A 22,435-nucleotide genomic window follows, 5' to 3' on the forward strand; every position below is an offset into this window, starting at 1 on the left:
TACAAAATGATAAATTAATTATGGCATTTTTGAAGTAAATGCATGTACACAGGATATACTGCACATACACAATACCCAGAATGTAGTCCATTTACATCCTAGACTTCACTGTGGCAGAGTTGTGTTTTTATTTTGTTCTGTTACAGAAATCCAACTCATATTTTGTTAGAGAAGTGTAAATGTTGAGCTCAAACAAGGACGGGTGTGTCAGTTTGAACAGTAGTAGCATCTGTGTTTCTGGCAGCGGAAGAAGTTGCACCCAGCTGATGTCATACCTCTGTGTGATCATCTGCTAAGTAGTGGTCACAATCAGAGATATAGATGTGCATCTGTTTCAAATACTGATCAAACAACATCTGATTCATGACCATCCAGAATGTGCAAAAATGGATGGGAACAACAGCTAATAAAATTGTTTGTGGCATATTTTGGTGTAATTATCTTTAACAATGTAAATGTTGCTTCAGAATAATGTAGTTAAATTCACCTCATGGAAGATATTAGAAAAAACTGAATAGAATAGAATAGAACTTTATTAATACCATGGGCAAATGCCTTCCGGGAAAATAAAATTCCAGAGGCAGTGTAGCAACATATATACATGTCAACAAATATCAACTTTTTAAATAATGTGGGTATTATTTTATCTCCATTCAATCAACATCAAACAACAAAACTCCTAAGTTCTCCTTTCCTAGAGAAATCTTAACCAGGGGTATTGGAGGTGTTTCAGTGAAATCTGCATGGCCTTTAAAACAGCCTGCTGTAATTACCCGGTCACATTAGGGACGTAATGCACAGCAGCACTGGTGTCATGAGACAGAAGGGCCCCACTGCTGGGCTGAAACAGTCTTAGCTTCCCATCCAGGGTCCCAGTCAGCAGCTGAAAACAAAGAGAGAAAATGACATCACATTCAGCTTATTCTCTTGTGGATAATACTTCCCAGGAATTGTGTCACACATCACTCTCTTTGTCATAACTCTCTACTTAGAACCAAGTTGCATAACAGCACACCTGCTTCTTTAAAGATGTTGAGCATCCCCCAAGTTTCCCGCTAAAATATTTAATTTTTTTTATATCTGTCAATGATCACCAATAACATGAATCCACCTGGGTTAAACGTTATATAACTTTGTTAAATCAAAAATGGCTCTGGAGCATCTGCCAGTGATGGTCATGGTGAGTCAACCAATTACGGATTAATAAGGCAACCACATGTCAATAAACTAAAATCAACCCACACTCTGCATACCCATTTAACCATACACATGTGCAAACACACATGAGCACACTCACACAGCACACTCTAACTAACATGTGGATGCTGCAAACAGACAAGCACAGCCACCTCTTTACCATATTCCTTAGAAGTGAGGATTATCTCATTGCTTTCTATGCACCAGTAGAGCAGATGAAGAAGGAGCATTACATCAAAACTTTGACAGTTAATCAGCAAAAAAAAAGCACTAGGAAACCCTCCATCTGGGATTCAGAATGAGGCTTATTATACATATCCATATTTGCAGCTGGTCAGTGTAGAGCATATAATAATTTAAAACAGTTGTTCACTATGGACTCTGTTTTCATTTTATTTTTAAATGTATGTTAGCTATATGTAACACGGCATGTAGCAAACCATTTCAAGGCTACTTTATGCTGCTTCGGGCCAAAAAGATCTGTACTACCATTTTTCCACATAAAGGACGTCACAAATAATGCATGATGAAAAATAAGAAAACAAAACCAACAAATTGCAAACTAAACAGGAAACAATGTGTTTTACTGCTCATTTCACACGCTCTTCTTTCTTTACAGTCTTTGACCATGATCTTCTTTTCCATGAACAAAAAGAACAATAATCAAACTGTTTTGTGTCCTACCCCAATTTAACATTAACACGGTCAAAGAGCAGCTCCATAAGAAACACAGCTCTTTATATCAACCACCATCCAAAACAATAAGCATCAGTGTTATTGCTGGTGATTTCTGAGATTTTTTAAGGTAGTTGTAAAGACAAAGTATCTTTTTAAAGTATATTAGCAGCAGGGAAACAATGTTTTGCCAAGCAGTGATAAAAAACAGATTTGGTAAAACAATAGTCCAACATTTTTTTCCCATGTACTAAAACTCTTTTATGCAGCAGAAATAATCTTTTACCAGCAAACAGATGCCTATGCTGGGAAAGGGAGTCACAATAGCTGAGGTCTGAGGATGACTCAAACACCAAATGACTAAACTGGAGTGTATTTATCTTTTGAATTACCCTTGAAGCCGCTCTCCTATACACATACATTGGATTTGCAGAGAAAAGGATTGCTCACAATAAGCAGGCTTCACATCTACTTAAGCATGTGCTGTAAACCTTTCCGGTACACAAAGCCGAAAAGCACATTTCACTTTTCTTTCGTTGAGTACTTCACCATGTGCTCCTCTTCAATTGCCCTAATGAAGAATAGCCAAGGTGTTTGGCTTAATCCACCGAATTAAGCTGGAGAGGGTTGGAAAGCAGCTCTGTCCCAAACACAATAAAGATTTCCAAAACCATTAGACCGTGTAATCAGCTGATTAACACTAAAACTAGACTAACACTAAACCACTGATTGTGTAAAATGGCAACAATGACAATGATGGAATTTGTACATCATACTCCAATCAATTTATGCAATCCAAAACATCCCATATGTGCAACTGTAAAAATCTTTCTAAAAGGATGAATTTAAGCTTATGAAGATTACAGGTTTTGAGCGGCATTCAAGAAACTTATTTTCCTGAATAGCCCAAATCTAGAAACACAGTATTCAATGATTCAATAACTGTTTTGAGATTTAATGGAAGGAACAATACTTTTAAGGGATAAGATATCCACTTAGTGTCAGATGTCAATGTCAGATGTTTCAATTATAACAGTATTTACTTTTTAAATACCTTTTAACAGCAAAATGTAAAATAAATTCTTCTTTTATGATATATTCGTTAATTTACTATTATGTTTAGTATAATAATCCAAATATTATCCACTTCATCCAAAACTTTTAGGAATTCTCGTTGGTATAAATCAGATTGAGAATTTGCATGGCATGTCATGCCTGTTACATAATCTAAGTTATTGTCAGACATGCTGGCTCAGAAGCATGGAAACTAACACCACAAATCAAAAGTTCAAAGCAGGAATAAAAACACTATATAATAATGCAATGTGTGTTAGATTTTTAGTGGTCAAACCTGTATCAGATATTTGCAGTCTGGATGCCAGAAAATTTACACTCGTACCTTTAGGAAGTGGTATGAAGAACAGTTCATACTTTGAATGCATGCGGAGCAATGTGTTTTCCCTCCCAAAGAATATCATTCATCAATTGTAGAGCACTTCACAAATGCCAACATACTAAGGTGTTTGGTATTGCACATGCTGATAAGATCTACAGGAGAAGCAAGAACATGTGATCTTTGACTAAATATATTTATTTAGGTAATTTTGTAATGAATACCAATAAAACAATTACTATGTATATACACAATAGTTTAAACAGACATTTGCTGTAATTGAATTAAATTTAATTGCTATAAATATTTCAGAAAAATAAAACTGATATGAAAATCTCATGTATTTATTTTGAATGGATGGCAAACAGCCATTTGTTTGCTCCAGAAGTTCAAGTGTGAAATGTTCAACAAAAATGCAAAGAACACCCCCTGTCCCCACTTCCAATACTGACTTCTAACCAACCAAGTTTGATATAGAGATGTTGATTATGCAAGCCTGTTTCCGCCATTGGGGAGGGAAAAAAACATGCTCTGGACTTGGTAACTCAAAAGAGCAAGAAGCGTTTTGGAAATTTGCTGTTTTCCTCATATGCGACACAAGCAAATGGGTAAGACAAAGCTCAGCTGGCGTTCATACAAATGCAAGAGCTACTTTAACTATGCAATGACAGGAAGATCTGCACAGTACTTCCGGGTGGTGTCGCATTATTTTGACTTAGTAACTCATAAAAATGAGAAAGTATCTCATTTTTTTCATTTAGTAAGTCATCCTTCTGAGACAGTATGTCAGTATTTTGACTCAGTAACTAATTATTTTGGGATACAGGATCCTGATATTTTATTTATTTTTTGCCCAGTGGCAGAAACCGGCTTCCATAGTGGATAGGGTGTGCGGCTATTTTGTAGCATTCTCTTATTAAGGTAAACGTGATGAATAGTCCGGCACATTGCACTGCACCCTGGTGCTTGTCTTGCCGAATAATTTTCATATAATATAATATATAGCACTTTGGTAAAGCATTGAGTTGGGATGCAGAAGGTTGTGGGTTTAAATCCCACCCCACCAGGTACAGCTACCAAGGGCAAACCATGGTGCTAGTCTCAAGCCAGAGCCAAATCAACGTGCAAAATACATTCCGTTGTGGCAACCTGTGAAGGGACAAGCCAAAAGCTGTTGACTGAGTAGGATATATAGTGGCAGCAGTGGAAAACAACACCGATTGCCTCATCAGGTTGCTTTCCTTACATTAATAATACAGTTTTTAAGGTGATTTAGATTCATCTATTAATTTAGAGGTGTTTGCTTTAAGTAGTTCATTTAGATTTAAGCATTATTCCTTTATATCTGTGCAGTTGCTACTGACAACAGAATAATTGTTGATAAACTCACCAAAATGCTAACGCAGTGACATGGTTTCCAAAAGTCTGTGCAGTGACGAAACACAAACTTACTTTGCACTGCTTTGTCTGTATAAACTATCATCTGTTGCTCTCCTTCTACCTGTGCACTTCACACACTGCACTTGGCACCAAAGTGAAATTCAAAGCCAGGAAATGGTTGTAGGATTGGTTGTTATTCAGCAGCCTCATTAGAGGCTTCTGTCTTTCCTGCTTGGTCTCACAGCACTATCACTTGTTCTCTCTCTCTCTAGCTAAATTTACCTATGTTAGCCATTGCACAACTAACAAACAGCAAAGCCAAATGACAAAAAGCATTAGCACAATATTTCCATGACTATTTTGGAAAGGCTTGGCCTCCCCAACCCTCTTAAGGTTATTAGCTTAGCTTAGCAAAAAGACTGGAAACAGGGGGAAACATCTGGTCTGTCTCTGTCTAAAGGGAACAAAACTCTCCAGCAGCTGTATATTTGACCAATTAGCATATTTTATCTTCTTTGTTTAATCCTAGATCCTTTACGTTTTTCCAAAGAAGAATGGCAATATTTTGTCATTTTTAGTCATTATAAATTTTAACATGGTGTTTAATACGTTTTTATCTTACCAGTAAATGTGTATATTTACACTACCTACTCTGTTAAAGTGGTACAGCCAAGACAAAAAGTTGCATGTTATCGTAGTTTGCATATTTTGGGGATCGGGACAATACTACCACCAAGGATAAGAGGGAAATCGCTGTCTTCTAAGGTTTTGATAAGGTTTCTCCTGTGACACTGAAACTACACCAAAGTCTTTATTTCCTTGCTTCCTGCTCAGTGCTGTTCCAGCTGTGCTGAACATAGGCCAGTTGATTTCAGAGGAGCTGTCTCAGCTCAGTCTGTGTCTCACTCCAATGCGACATTCTGGAGCAGACAGCAGAGTTCAACTCTGTATTTACTGTCTGGCCACTACTGTAAGTTTTGCTCTCCAGTGCAAAGAGGATATGAAGAAATCAAATATACTTTAAGAAAAAAAAGGCTAAGGCGAGTAGCTTACAAATGCCAAATGGCCACAAAGGAAATGACACAATGACCAGGTTTAGTGGGAGGCAAATTGCCTTTTTTTTCTACCTGGAAAGACCAAAGATGATTCGTGCTGATATAAGGAGACAAGATCAGCACTGTGCTTGAACCCAAGAAGCTGATTCACTTATTGTTCTACTTTCTGATTGAGGTGATAGAACATGTAAACTTTCAGAGACAGCTGCTTATGTCAGTAAGCGGTCACAGTCCTGCACTAACTCCAACACATGAAGTGTTGGAGTTCAAAGTAGTTGAGGGAAAAAGTTCAGGAAGAGTTTCAGGTAATTAAAACACAGAGACTGAAAATGGTGTTTAGTGATTCAGTTTCCATTGTTAAAATTTCACACTCCCTTCCAACATACAGACCTATGGGCAAGATGAAAAGTATGCACATAAAACTGGCCAGACTCTGGAACAGGCCGCGAGCTTAGTGTCTCACTCACAGATACTATCATTTAAACAGATACACTTGTTAAACAACAGGAAAATTGGCTCACTGTAATTTGAGTTTGTATGTTATCAACCACAAACTGGTTAAGTGGAATTTTTTATCAACTCGTTTGTTTCTAATTGATTTTAACTTTCAAGATCAGCTTACGAAAAAACATTCTTTGTAGTCTGTGACTATGTTGTAGTTATTGTTTTTTTTAACATAACTTCTACAAAATATAGTCATTGAGATTAAAAGTCTCTTTTTACACAAACATGATAGGTGGAAAATCAAGAATTGGAAAAGCTTTATATATTTCAATATATTTCACAAGAGGCCATTTCTCTGCTTAAAATTCGAATATGACAAACATCCACCAAGTGTAAAGAAAGAACAAAGACCAATAAAGGCAAGAGTGAACGGACCTTAGCTACTGTACAAAAGCTTGTTATAGGTCTTTATTTACCTGCAGACCTTCTGGAGCCTTCCTTCCGCTTTATCATACATTTGTGAATTTTATGACTTAAGTTGGTCAAATCTTTGCAGGTTTCTGTAGACATGATATTACACTGAAGAGACACCACATTTCACTGAAGTAAAAGTGCCAGATTTACATACAGAAACCACCTCAACTCATTACTGCAATAATACCATGGTAGGTGGCGCACATTTGTGTCATATTATACACATTTACCTTTTGACAAGTTTAAAGCAATATTTAATTTCTTCACCTGATACTTATTGGAAAATTCAATTACGTTTCAGTCTGTGGCAGGTCTTTGTGGGGGTTGCTGCTGTGACCACATGTCCTATCAAACAAAACAGCATGTGCAGAAGTACTGATGGGGAGGGAGCATGACCTGACTGATGAAGTGTTTCGTCAAACTCTGCAGATTACTGTAATTCCGCCAGTAAAAGGTCACGGATAAAACTTTCCGCTTTCAAACTTGGAAATCTGAATGTATCACTGGGCTGCAAATTTAATCTGAATGGAGTCACATCAGACATGTAGATTTATTGTTCATCCAAAGTCCAAAAAACAGTCAACAACAAGTCCCATTGGATGTCCAGCAGAGTCTGGGATATTGGATTATGAAGGTTTTCTTTTGGAAGAGTATTTGAGTTGAATAGTTCCAAAGGTAAATCATTAACTGAACAACAGAAACTTGATTTTGTCTAGGGTATTGTTATGTTGCTAATAGGCCAAGTACTGACAACAGCTTTACTGTTTACTTATTTTGGGCATGACTTGAAATAATGACATTGCAGCAATCAATGTAAGCAGTCAAAGCATTTTTGACATCTGACACACTAAAACAGTTTTAATTTTGTCTCTATTGTATCCATATAGATATAATGTAACAAAATAACATTAAATTAAACTAGAAGAGATCCAGTAAAAATGAAAGTGGAAAGCAGTTCCCGAACTGAACCAGGGCATCCATGTATTTTGTGGACTGTGGAACTGTGCAACCAATCACAAGCAGAAACAACCTGGCAGGCATTCATTCTACAAGTGGATCAGCACAGTGCACAAAGCAAGTCACTAAACTGCCACTGGGCTATATCAGGGAGGAGCGGTAGTTATTTGATTGACCTATAAACTGGCTATGACTAGTTAAAACCACAGAGTTATTTAAGGGATATTCCGGCGACATGTCAAGTGTCCTTTGGCAAGACACTGAACCCAAAGTTGATCCTGGTGGGTCTGGTGAGCACCTTGCGTGGCAGCCACTGTCATCAGAGTGAAAGTGTGTGAAAGAGAAGCAACACTGTAAAGTGCTATATAACCGGCCATTTACTTTTGAAAACTGAAAATTGAAACTCTACTAAACTTGAGGAGGTGAAGCAATTTCTTTTACTGAAGAAGACATTACCTCTGACTTTTGTTCCTATACACATTTCTTTTGTGACTCTTTAAAATGCTTAGGATAAAAAACATGCCACTACAACCTATTCCTATTTGGGTCACTCTGATGCACAGGTATAATCTGAGGTTCACTTTGGGCTTAAACACACATTAACATTTTATGCTTAACATAGTTAACATACTGTAGTTCACAATTGAAAAAGATGCAATTTCACAGGATGCAAACATGAGACAGTTTCACCATGTGATATCTGACATCAGTCAATGTGAGACAATTACTGAATCTGTCTGAACACTGTACTTACTTGGGTCAATAGCTTACAGGTACTGTATGTAGAGAAATATGACTGATGTTTTTTTCAAAATGCCTACATTTGTCAGTGTTACAACATGATTATAATAATTTACATGCATTTACATACATGGTAGAGAATTAACAAGAGAAAGGAAATAACAGGAGACATACATTTGAGAAAGTTTCATACCTCTGGAGTGGCTGGGTTAAAAGTCACGCTGAGCACTGTGTCTGAATGTTTTTGAAGCTTGTGGAGATAGTTGCTGCTGCGGATGTCATAAATGTAGGCCTGAAATAAGATGGACTACGTGAACAAGAGATCTACAATCTACAATCATACAATGTAGCACAGACTGTGTGTAGAATATGATGACTCTATTGCATACAATATTTCTGCTGACACTGCTGGTGAAACTCATAGGTGTACAAGTATTTTAACAAAATAAAAAACAAATATTAAAGTTGGTACAACTTCATAAAAAGTCAATGGGAAGACCGAAAAGAACAGACGCAGACAGGCACACATCATACCGAACCAGTCAGTGTGTGTACAGCTAACTGGTTGTCTGGGTGTATACCAGTCTTGAGTCAAAACAATGGAACACTTTATGTATACATTATGTTTTATATTGTAATACATACATATATTATTGCCATTTCTGGCTTTGAGGTACCAAACACCATGTTAATCACCCTTTTTCTTGTAGGGGTTAAGTAGGTGTGGAGATACTAGGCCTTGGGTGTACCAACATACATCTGCATACATCTTGGGTACACATACCAGGATTAACACTTTTCTTTTTTAATATGAATGAAGATAGCTTGTTAGCTTTTTCTCAGAATATAATGTTTGCTTCAGTGCCACGAGGACAGATAAAAACAGATGGGGGAATGTTTGATACCAGATGACAACTCATCAGTTTGCTGCAGCTGTTTTGTATCATGTTTCCCTGAAAAACACGGAACGTGATCTCTGTCAAACCATCCATGGGTAGAGTGTCTTCTGTCAGAGGTGTATGACGTGTGTGGTGCATAACTGGGCTTCAGACATTATTGCAGAAATGCTAAAATATTACATAGATCTCCAGATGGACGAGGTTGTTTCAACAGTAACTGAAGCAGAGAGTAAGAAAAATAAAGCTTGTGGTATGAAAACTGAATCATCAGGCATTTCTGATTTTAAAAAGAAAATTATCTTCTGCATAAACAATTTCATGGCATATGATAACAGGGGAAATTAAAAGGAGGGGGTATAAAGCATATTTCAACTTACATACAACTGGTTAATGTAAACCACACTGAACTCATATTCTACGTAGATTGTTTTTGGCCTTTTACTTTTTGGAAAATGTGTAATATGATCTAGGGAGTCTTTTTGGAGAATTCCAGATCTTTTTCCACGATTGCTTTTTGATATATTAAGACAAGTACAGATGTGTCTGGCTTATGGAAGTCTCAGGGCAGCTACAAATAAATATGGTGTAGACCACTACCATATACTCTCCTGATTTCTAAGAAATGTTGGAAATGTCCAGTCTCGACAGAGACTCTTGCAAATGTCCTCACCGTGTTGGGTCCCCATAATTAATAATAACCAGCAGCATGCATATATTATTCTTCTGCTTTCACAAGCACAAACTCAAGAAGAAAAGAGAGATGGATAAGGAAAAAAGAGGCGGTCCTCTGAAAACATCTTACAGGCAAATAAAAAGCACAGTCTGGAAAAGCAATTAAATAGTTCGGCTGCAACATGAATGTTGAATTGGAACTCTATGGAAAGAGGCTTGAGTCCAAATAAAAATGTCTAAGCCTCACCTTAAATAGAAGTGAGAGAGATAAAGATATGTTACTGTTTCCTTGCTGTCTGTCACCATTACAAGATTAAGCAAGATACCAAAAATAGTAAGTACACATAAATACTCTAATTTAGCGCAGTGAGTCAGTACTTTACAAGTTGTGCCTCTAGTGAACTGCAACTACAATTTATCACACTTGGCAGCAGATGTAAAAAAAGAAATTCCGCATTATGGTTTTGTGGGCATAATTAAAAGTCTCAAGGTGCCATATTTTGTTGCTTTCTTCATGAAAGAATTACCACACTGTGACTGACTGGATGCTGATATACTGTAGATGATCTAGCAAATATTTGGTCTTAATGAAGACTGTAAAATTACATCAGTAACAAACCCTTTACAGGTATATGACCATTGCTGGTTTGAATTCATAACAGTAAACATTACATGGCGTGGTAGTTGAAACTATAGTCATAATCTCGTAAGTCTTTCATAGCCCTGATTGAGTAAGTAACAAACACAGAGGTGTGCAGTGATGCACATGCTGTTTATACAAATCCATCATTTTACTACTCACACAGTTATCTTCTGAGCCTGAGGCAATGAACCGGCCACATGGTGAGAAGGCTGAGGAGCATAGATGGGAGCGATTTAGATGGGTTTCATAACGCCGCACACACCTGTGAAAATGATGCACACAGTGGTGAGAAATCTGTAAGGTTAATAAACTCAAATCAATCTGATGTGAAGGACAGACCTAATATTCAACTTGTTATATCAAAATATAATCTTGGTTATACTGGGCCCATGTGAGAAATAAAAACTGATAATCAATAAATAAAATTTCTGTCCTATTAAAATACACTTGAATATATTTTATAAATCAACGAAACACATTCTTATACCTTGAGCTCTATAAGCTTATGAATGTTAGAAAGAAAGTCTTCAGTAGTTAAATCCATCCAAATAAAAATATTTCAGAAATTTTACATTTTTGGTATGGGAATAAATACTTATTTACACCTTCATGGATATTAATTTTTATGTTAAAGTTATTTGCTGGATGGAAATGCAAAGTATTTTATCATATAGAACCTTGGCAGGAATACTAAGGAGTCAACTGCCACTGTGCAGACTCCACATTTTACATCTGAACCACCTGAAGACGAGGAGTTGAGCATGACTCAAGCAAAATACAGGAAGGAGAAGGTAGTGAATGACGAATGGCCCCCTCGTGCAACTTCTTTGCTGTTTCATTTGGTTTGCAACAGCATGTAATGTCTTTACAATACCACTGACTGCTAGCTGAGCTGGGATCTCTATAAAGGTTGGCATGTTGGCAGGACTTTGACAGGATCTTGTGAGAGCATGTCTTTGACATTCACATGCTAATGTCATTAAGCTGGACTAAAAGTAGGTCATATTCACTTGTGACCCTAAAGAATTTGATATTCTCAGTAGCACTGAGTTCTGGAAACATACACAAGGGGAACACAAGCGAACAGCTTATAATAAAATACAAGTTAATACAGTTGCAAAAGAAATAAATACCAACTTTATGAAACTTTCAGTGTTAACTTTCTATAGTAAGCCTGCGTTCATGTGGACCAATTGTTTGTGTGTGTGTATGTGTGTGTGTGTGTGTGTGTGTGTTAATGTGTATGTGCATGTGTTCACCACATTTTTCCTCTATTTTGTCAAAGTCAGCTGAGTATGCTATCTGACTCCAACAAGAGAAGGTCAAAAAGTCTTCCTGGCTGCAACTGAACATCTCATGAGACTGAGTTGACCTAGACTGTATTCACAATGCAACAAAGTATATATTTATTTTCCTATTTCTTTATTTGCACAGGTTAACTTAAATTTAAGAAATTATTTATATCAACAGGGTTACAGTTCCATCTGTGTGAGAGCTAATCTGGGTAATAAATCTGACCCCTAATCATTTTGATGCATAGCAAGATGAATGAAAAGTATCTGTTTCTAAATCCCTTTGAGTGCATTTGGATATTCAGGCCTAAGGAGCCGTCACAACCTGTCACTTTCACACTGATAAGAAGCAGTTAAACAAGTTAAAGTAAACATTCATCTGGTTTTCTAGGTCAGAATGTGGATCTAATGTTTTACTGAAGAAGAGGAGATTCAGGTCTTAATCCCACACACGTGCAGTCTCTGCACTGTGTGAGTGATGACAATTCGGCATTTGCTTAATGACTAACACAGACGGTCTGATGCTATTGAGTGGAATCCATTAGTGGAAGCACCTGAGTATTCAGTGTCAGTCACCAAAGTAACCAGTAGACCATTCATAGCTCATTATCTGAAACCAATATATTCCACCCATTTTAAACGTGTCAGTGGTAACCAGGTGATAGATTGCTTTTTTGTACTATGCAATGTTATACACATATTACTGATTTATTTAATTGCAGAATGTATTGCTGTATTGCATTTACTGGATGATGGAAAAGGGATTTTAAAGGGATTTACTGCCGAACTAAAAAAAACACAGATCGCCATCTATTCTGACCATCTTTCAAAGTGCAAATGACTTTTAACTAAGCTACATGCTTGTGTTAGACCCCAGAATGAGAACCTTGCACACTTAAACAGATCATTTGAAAATACATTTAGTAAGTGAAGTCTGGGGGTTTAAAAATAAACTCTAACCAATAAAAAAAATATATATATATATGCATACAGTCTTCAGTCATACTGTAAACACACATTGGTATCACGCATGTTTGTGCTTCTGTCTGAAACAGGTTTCAAGTATAAAGGGATTCTCCAGTTACAGGACAAAATGAAAATAACTAAGAATACTAAGAATAAGTTTCCACTGACCCAAAAACATATGTCCCATTTTTCTGAATGTTCCCTAGTTTAAATAAATATCTAATGCAGTATTATTCCCATTGCACAGTGTAACACTTCTGTCCATGAAGCAGTGGCATTATTTATTAAATAATATGCAGTATTATCATGATTGTTTACCAAGTTATTCATCAGTGTTCATGACAAATAACTTTTACTAGAAATTGCAGCTATCAAACTAAACATTACTGTTTATTTAATTACTCAGGTTTGTAGAAAAAATGCCCGATCTAAGTGATTTTCTGCGTACTTTTATGTTAATGTCTGCCCGCCAACAAAATTCTATATACTAGTACTCCATTACAGTAGCGTATCACTGTCACCCTGATAAAAAAGATAACATTTTCTTGCTTTAACCATGCATTATTTTCACAACATACTTCCATGTTATAACAAGATCTTTTTCATGTTGTACTGAGATAATTTTCATTATCCTATGGCTGATACCAGCTGACAATGGAAAAGCAGCAGTGTGCTACCCGGACAGTTTGTGAGGCTCTCACAGGGCCATAATCTATGCTGTAGGCTGTATAGTCTCAGTTTTCTGAGTGTGATGATATACATTATACACTATACACTCAGTGTGAATGTCATCAATCCTGTTTGCACTCTGCTGCTCGCCCAACCATTATTAGAAATAAGCAGTATACGGACAAAAAGTCTGTTAATTGAATGTAAAATTATTACAACATGATGATGTGAAGGTTGTGGGAATCACTGTGTGTGCATTTTAACTGCCAGTGTTTGATCTGTGCTTTTTATGATGATGTGTTCCTTTTTCAAAATAAGACTAAGAAATAAGAATTATTAAGGTTTTCTTGATATTTCTCCTGTTTTTTCTTGGAAGAAATGTTGTTTCGCATTAAAACAAGATATCTAATATCTTATATATCTTATAACAGTTAGCAAGATATTTTCTCTTTATACTGAGACTTTTTTTGTAATGTTGGCAGCAATACCCTGCCATAGTCTAGGAGTAACAATGAAACCACAGTAATAAGAAACTTCTAAAAGTATGCTGTGCATTTGCTCTTGGATCACGCATCAGTAAAATGACAGTAAGATTTGTAAACTAGAACTAACTTTACTTATTCCGTTAACGCCAGTCATTAATAAGTAGAAATACAAAAAACATCCATTAAGGGAAGCAGCAGCTGTGATCTGGTGGTAGCTACAGAACCAGATACATAATATTTATCAAAGAAGGAAATAAAATTAACAGGCCCGACAAAATGAAAAAATGCTACTACATATTGTTTTGATGCATCCATATGTTTTATCTCAGAGGACCAGTCTCTGCTGATGACAGCTTTTAGAAACAGAAGTTGACCTGGTAACCAGGCACAAATATTTATCAGAAAGCAATAAGGTTTTGATGGAGTCTTGGAGGAGGAGTTAAACATGGAAGCTATTTCAAACATGAAAGAATGAAATACTCACTAATGCCTTCTACAGGGCCAAAAAGAACATTTTGAGATCCAAGAAAGCCTACTTGAATTATCCACCTTATAAGGATATCTGTGACAAAGGGCCAAAGAAAAATAGTCTCAGCTACGGGCTATGGAAATTTAACGTCCCAATTCACTCATCAACTCAGGAATGAAAAAAGGTTCAAGTAATTTGATTAATTTTGCACTCCTCGAATTATCGAAGGAATTAAAAAAAAAACTAATGGTTTCCTCCTTAATATGCATTAACATTTATTGCCCTTAGGTAATTTCAACAAATTTGATTGAGCAACTCTTTAGCCAGTGCAAGGCCTGACTAGTTTAAGAGGGTTGCAAGAGCATAAAGCATTCATGTTCAGGACAAAACCATTATTTCATGATGAAGTCATTTCAGAATTGTATGCAAGTTGCTCCGAATAGCACCAATAGTCAAGTGTCCCAAATGTAATGAAAAAGTAAACATATTAAGACATAATAAACATAAACATAATAGATGCCTTCTTCTTTCCCTAAAGGTTAGGTACATTACTTAACTCTTTTTTGAAAACTGAATCAGTAGCAGAATATTGTGCACGGTAAATGTGACTGTACACAAATAGTAATTTTCACATTTAAGGCAAAATGATTTCGAATCCAACAGAATAGATTATATCACTACCAACCTAAGTGTACGGAGGTCCCAAATCTTCACACCATCTGTGACTGCACTACTAAGGAAGAGATTATATGAATCTGGAGCCTGTGTGCTGAACATGGAGCCCTGTGAAATACAAAAAATACAACACGCTTTATAGAAATAGGTAGTAAATCATCAAATCTTGTTTCAATGTATATGCTGTCTGGGTAGATAGTTCTCATTATTATTCCATGCAGCATTTTTACTACACACCAGAAGAACACTGACACATGTAAATGCATCAGGGCTTTGTCTTGCTAATTTCATGTATCACGGCATATGTATACATAAATTCCATAACAATTTTTAGACCAACTTAATGTATCAGATAATACATTTAATTGTGTGTGTGTGTGTGTGTGTGTGTGAGAGAGAGAGAGAGAGAGAGAAAGTGAGCGGTGGGGGTGTTTTTTGTTTATATTTCCATTAAGAGTGTGAGAACAGGACTCAGAGAGGCCATTTCCACTTCTGTTTTCCGAGAAGTTCTCTACTCTGATGAGTTCCAGGTGAGTTTTGCAAAAGAGGCGATGGAAATTTGAAGTGGGAAAGGCAGCTTCACATGCTGCAGTTCTTCATGTTTGGTCTGCCTCAGGATAAGAGTGATGTTGTGTGTGCAGTCTCAAGGCAGGGGCAATCCCTCTGATCCACAGGTATTAACCCTCCAGCACCCAAAGGCACTCTGGGCACCCAGGCAGAGGTCCCCGCATTGACATTATAACATACCGCAGGATTTCCACAATGCATGGCACACAATAGCTGGCGTGACAAAGAACATACACCTCTTGGTTGAAGGAGTTTAGTCAGCTGTGTGCAAGAGTACATCGCAGTTGAATGGGTTAATGCATCTAATCCAATTCCATAGCTGCAGTATCCAGCTAATCCTGCTTGGGCAGGGGTGTCAAGTATGCACAGGTCAACATGCAGTAGTGACTAAACTTAATACTGCAAGGTCAATGGGTACAAGCCTGTTTTATAGAAATATACATACAAGTCTGTATTCCAATGAGTTATATCAGGACCTATAAAACTGGTCAAAGTTTCCATAAATTTTGTTATTACCTTTTTTTTTTGCTATTACAGCTGGGAAAACTGGGAAATCCTCATTGGACTATATATGAACAGAAACTAGGACTTTCCTACCATAGTAAAATGCCATCTGACAGCTATAATGAAATGTAAATAATGGAACCTAGAACCTAGACACAAATGCATCAATTAATTATTAATAGCTTCGTATCTGAGTGATGCAGTATTGCATTCTTTATCGCATTCTAATAGACGTGAATAAAGGACCGAGCTGTCTGTTTGTTAGGCACCAGTTAATCAGGCCCATATTTGTCAGAGACAGTTATGTGGTATTAAGGCCACATAAACTCAAAGTGCCTCATGGAACAGCATTACTACAAGGCCATCATCCAGCATGGAATCTCCTCCTGCCATCTCTTATGGCAATTTTAATCCTGATGCACCAGGGATTTACATTCAGTCAGCAAGACGAATGATACTGATGATGGCATGTCCCGTCTGTCTCTCACGGAAACTTCTGGGTAACCATTGCATTTTTTTTAACCATGGCCTTTTTCATTTATACCGCAAACTAACACTTTTACTCCCTCACAGAAGATCTGTGCTTTACATAACTTGCACAACGCTCACAGATGTCTTATGTAACCCTATAATTGGTGCCAAATAGCAGACCCTTCAAGAATAAGATTGAAGATGGGACTCCCACTACCAATTTATGCCAAGCCAAGCAAATTCTTTGCTCTGGTGCTCAGGTCGAAACATCACTCAAATCTTCCAGTGGAGTAAATAGATATCTTTGCCTTGATCCATTCACAAAAGTTAGTTGTTTTTGAATCTGTTTCTAAAATAAATGATACAAACACATAAGCTCAGGAGTATACAAAAGTTACACATGCAGTTTTTTTGACAGCAATAAGCATTTGTTTTTCAGAAAGACAAATGATTATTCAGGAAAACTGAATGGGTTAGGACTGATGTTTTAAGACTCAAAAAACAAAAAGTGAAAAGACTTCTGTTAAATATTTATGATGTAGCTTTCCATTTCATCAAACACACTCACTGAACTTAATAACCTTTGTAAAAAAAAAAAAAAAGAAAAAAACGAAAGCTGCAGAATTTGCAAAATACAATTTTGAATTTTATCGGGTTTTTTTTTCCATCAGTCACCGCCATTATGGGGTTAATCCTGTTCCAGTTTTCTTAACAATCACGATTTATTCTGCTATCTACAACTATTTTTGTCTTAACCAATATTGAGTCTTTAAACTAAAATGAAAATTAAATACTTCTATATTTACTTTATTAATTGCTCACCTCTGAAGAATCGAGGCCAAATATTGATTACATTTCATGCTCTCTGTCACTTTACATTCTGCATGCTGACGTTACCAAAAAAGTGTTAAGTGTTATGTCTTATTTGGGTTGTCTTCAAATAGCCTTACTTTGTTCTGTGTAATGCAGTGGATGGCTCTCGTGTGGGCATAGGGCAGCTTTGAGGCAATTGTACCCTTGTTCATGTCAAATATTTGAATGGATCGATCTGAACCACACATAAGGACAATGTCTGAGACAACTGTTAAGAAAGTCATTACTATTATGTAAAATTTGTAGGTTAGTTTTCTTTTGGAAACAACAATTAAAACCATAATAAATCAACAATGTTCATTTTCCCTTATTTTATGGGCCAGTACAAGAAGCTATACAGCTGATAGATAAACACAATAGATCACATTTTAGACAGTTAGTTCAAGAGTTTTCTTTTTTTCTAGATTTTTTCTGTGTTTTAATTAGTTTTCAACAACAATAGAGGTCTAAATGTAAGTTCTGGATTCAGTGAGTAGATGCAATTTATTGTTGATTTTTGTCTTTATATGGAATTTGCTGACACCAAAAATATAGAAATCACCACTAATATTCTAATCCTTTATTTATATAGATAATCAAACATGATTTCTCAAGGTAATCTCTGTGGCTCTATTTTCTATTTGGCTAGTGCAAAGCACAGTGGTACAAAACACCTTCTGGGCAAGACCTTATGCATCCAAATACAGCTCACTTCAGTGGATTTATTAGAAAGTAAGTGCACTGTAAACCTGTAACAAGGGGTTGGAATGCAGACATTCCTGAAAAATTAAAGACACTTAAGTGATTTACAGGTAAATCATCAGTGGAAACCCAGAGGCAACACGTGAAACTTTATGAAGCAGAGACTGATTGCTGTGGGTGACCTGGTAATGGTTCATCCAGATGCTCCAAACAAAACTATTAAAGACAAAGGTTCACTTTGCCCTCCAGCGAGCCAGTGCAAACTCCAAAGTGTTCTGTTACATGAATGTTAACAAGATGCAAAAAGGATACAAGAGAAGAAATCATTGACTGCCGACATGGCAGTGATGTCTGTTGCTGGGGTCATTGTAAAGCATCTTGCCAATTTGACAACACTTCGCTGCTGATATCTACAAGAAAATGAAAAAGAAGCTGAAGAAGAAAAAGGCTTTGTTCGAATATGTATTGCATTGGTAGCCACAACAGTTGGATGAATGGAGATGAAAATGTGACCTATCTACACCGCAAATATTGTTAAAGGTTTCTTAAGGAGGGTACTTGATAATAATAATATGTAATATCTTTTAATTACCTCTTGATGTCATCACGTGTGATGTCGACATTATACAGGTACAAGTATAGAGAGGGTCCAGTTGCAAAAATCAGAAATTTGTCCAGGTAATAAAATTGAGCACTTCTAATGGGTTTGGAGAACATATTGTTGCCCTACAAAAGAAAAGAGGACAGACAGATGAAATTATTTAATAGATTTGTGACATAGGAGAATACTATTCAAGCATTACAAAATAGGCTGACGCTAAATATTTTCTTTCTAAAAATTCACTTTATGAGTTCATTTAAAGTCACAGTTGAATTCCAAAAGCAGGCAACTCCAATAATACTGTGTATACTATGCAACTCCACCGTTTTAAACTGCTCTAAAGAATACATGCAATGACATTGTCTGTTTTATCCCCTTAATCTTGTGGGCATGGATGATAGAATTTTAAATGTTTCCTTAATTCATATATCACTTTATTCATATTACAACCACTTTTACAACCAAATTCTCCTTTTTGTCTCATTGTATTTCATAGAGAGATTACTTACTTGTGAAAATAAGACTCTAAAAAACTAGGGAGGGGATAATAAGATACTGTAATCTTTAAAACTCTGTATAGGGCATTAGTATGGTTCTCCATGAGCACCAAGGGCATAGCTGGCTGTCAAGATAAAAGAAGCAAACAGATGGGCTGCCCTGTCAGATATTTTACGCCGTCCAGGTTTAAAGTTGTTCCAATCAAACAAATATCTGACATCTAAAGCCTTCCAATGACATGAAATATTAAGACATACTACGTGGGCAAGGTATTCCTTTCTACATTTGTAAAACTGTGCTATTTGTAACTTTGGCTCACCCTGACAGTGCTCTTGTCCCTGAAAATATTTGCATTTGTTGCCAAGATGTTTCACAAGAATACCAAGCAGTCAAATGCTATAGACTGGCCAAGCTCAAAACAATATACCTGAGTGGAACGAAGCAGGGTTGGTTAGCATCAGCTAAAGGGAGACCCAAGGTTTTCAGGACAAACCTTTGTTTTAGCTTGAATTGGAAGGAGGACACACTTCCAACTGTCCCATTAAATGTGATATCCAATGAAGTAAGAAAGGTCTGCATATGATCAGAATTTTGGATGCTATCAATCTAAGAGATGCTTTGAATGATAAACTCTAAGCCTTCTGAGCAAGAAACCCACCATTTCATCATCCCAATTAATTTAGTATTCTTGTTCTTGTTAATTTCACAGGGCCACTTTTGTTAGGAAAAAAACTTTTATGTCAAAGATGTATTTTTAAAAAGTGCATAGAATTTCCTTACTGAAGCTGTATTATAAATGTATCACTACTGCGTTTATAATATGTGTAAACAACTAAGAAACGTTCCCATATTAGCAACTCTTATCTGCATGACATCACCATATTTAAAAGATATAAGTGCATCTATTCCTTCACCCATTTCATCTTTAAATAGAAGTTGAGAAATTGTACTTTGAAAGCATCATGACAACAAATGAGATCATAAAGCAAAACACAGTAGCAGCAATGATTTTTCTGTCATTCAAGCGTAGCATCCTTGCCGCATACAGTATGCAACACTGCAATTACAGAACAAATCTTTCAAGAAATCAAAGTGACTCAAGTAAAAAATATGCCATACACATATTTGGTTGACTTTTGTTATTTTGCTTGACTTCTAGTTCAGTTTGACTCTTTAGGACTGTCAGAGTGAAGAGATTTTTGGAATCTGAGGTCACTCTGGCTGGTCTTCATTTAGCTGATGTAATGGTGATGGTTAGGATTAAGGTGATGGGGACTGAATGTAATCAATAAAAAAAAAAAGAAAATATACAAGTGTATGTCAATGAATTCAAGGGATATCTACCATCATAATGGCAGGCTCTGCACTGCCATGAGTCCAGATCCGTAACGTATGGTCTTCTGATGCACTCAACCACCACTGTCTGTTGAGGCTCCAGCTCACACTGCTCACTGGCTTGTCATGCCCTGCATACAAAGACAGAGGTCTGGAATTAACGTGGGCATACAGTGTGTGGCTACATCATTGCTTTTATGGTACTGTTCAGAGAGTAGGCTAGGGTGAATAGTTGAGTTTCTTGTGAGCTAATGGTCATCTCAACTTCTCTCTTCTTATCTCTGGTGCCCCCATGTGGAGTATGTGTTTCAGATGCACATGAACAATCAATTATGAAAGAGATGTACTTGACATGTACTGTATGTGTGCCCTTTTTTAGTCTGTTAGTATTTACGGTTACAGACGGCTTGGCAGCAGACAGAATTTACTGTTATTAGTAATGCTTTAATCTTCAATGTTTTATAGAACAGTGAGAAATTCTTTGCTCAGCTTATCATAGCTTTTCATCATTCTTTCACTCTTTTATCTGTTTATATATCTCACTAAAACATAGACACTATGGACCAAACTCTTGCTTTGGAACAAAACCAAACCACGTATTTCTGGTAAAATAGAACTCTTCATCAACAGTTCTGACAGTGTTGCCAGAGTAAGAGAATATTTGGATGGTCCGGGATCCTTTCATCATATGCCATAGACCATTTTCAAAGTCATTTGATCAAAACAACCCCATATAATCGTCTAAATGTAAGCTAGGGATGAATTTCTTATATTAATACCATCCTTGTCTCTAAACTATCAGGCGTAAGAGGTTAACCTTTGACATTATAATGGCTGTCTGTGCACCACCGAGTGCTACGTGAACAAGGCTATGGCAGAGCTCTATAACAACATCAGTGAGCAGCAGAAAGATTATCCTGACACATTCCTCATAACAACTGGCGATTTCAACCAGGCAAGTGTAACCTCTGTTTTGCCCAAATTCTACCAACATGTGGACTTATATAGTAACACAAAGGGCTCTTACAGAGTTCCTGCCCTCGCCCATGTTGGCAACTCTGACCAGCTATCTGTTATGCTGAGAGGACATGACCGAGGTCAGAGAAGTGAGAATATAGCTACCTCACTCCACCTCACACTGTCACATCTGGAAAGAACACCTATCCCAGAGTCCTTTTTATCGACTTCAGCTCAGTTTTTAACGCGATCATTTCACAGCGGCTGATGGAAAAGCTGCTGTTTAGCCTGCTCCCATGACTGTACAGTTAGATCCAGCACCAACCACACTGTCGAACCAGATTTGAGGAAGATACAAAATTGGTTGGTCTCATTACTGACTATGTTGAGTCTGTGTATAGAATGGAGGTGGAGTAGCTTGCAGTGTTGCGCAGATCCAACAACCTTTTTATCACTGTGGAAAAAACCCAAAAAAAAGTGATCATTTCAGTAACTTAAACATCACCACACACCTCTCACCATAAATGGTGCAGCTTTGGAGAGTTTCAGCAGTGTTAAGTTGCCGGGTGTGTACCTCGCTGACGACCTGTCCTTTTCCATCAACTCAACAGCAGCCATCAAAAAAGCACAAAAGCGTCCACTCCCTCTGGAGACTCAGAAAGGCAGGACTTCCTACACCTTACCTCATCACATTTTACAGGGGCACAATCAAAAACATCCTGACGCACAGCTTCATGGCCTGGTTTGGCAGCTGCAGGGCCCAGGACCAACAATAGCTCAAGAGGATTCTTAAGACTGCCAGCAAAAGTGGTGCCGCTGTCCCGCTGCTGAAGGAGATCTATCTCCACCATTAAGGACCCTC

The 22,435-nt window shown here is 37.0% G+C and overlaps 1 protein-coding gene across 2 annotated transcripts in view; it reads right to left on the reverse strand.

The window, feature by feature from the left end:
- Positions 1-515: 515 nt before the first annotated feature.
- The window catches only part of wdr27 (WD repeat domain 27), a 34,047-nt gene continuing 12,127 nt past the window's right edge, over positions 516-22,435 (reverse strand). The window contains exons 17-24 of one of the 2 annotated variants that reach the window (XM_067523322.1): positions 20,626-20,747; positions 18,775-18,908; positions 18,495-18,592; positions 17,579-17,700; positions 15,097-15,194; positions 10,690-10,792; positions 8,510-8,608; positions 516-883 (exon numbers count right to left, since the gene is read on the reverse strand). In XM_067523322.1, coding sequence (XP_067379423.1) covers positions 770-883; positions 8,510-8,608; positions 10,690-10,792; positions 15,097-15,194; positions 17,579-17,700; positions 18,495-18,592; positions 18,775-18,908; positions 20,626-20,747 — 890 coding nt within the window. In that variant the 3' untranslated portion in view covers positions 516-769. The remainder of the gene's footprint in view (positions 884-8,509; positions 8,609-10,689; positions 10,793-15,096; positions 15,195-17,578; positions 17,701-18,494; positions 18,593-18,774; positions 18,909-20,625; positions 20,748-22,435) is intronic. The other variant, XM_067523332.1, reaches the window with a different exon arrangement.

This window comes from Channa argus, chromosome 1 (assembly GCF_033026475.1).
Source record: "Channa argus isolate prfri chromosome 1, Channa argus male v1.0, whole genome shotgun sequence".
Taxonomy (NCBI): Eukaryota; Metazoa; Chordata; class Actinopteri; order Anabantiformes; family Channidae; genus Channa; species Channa argus.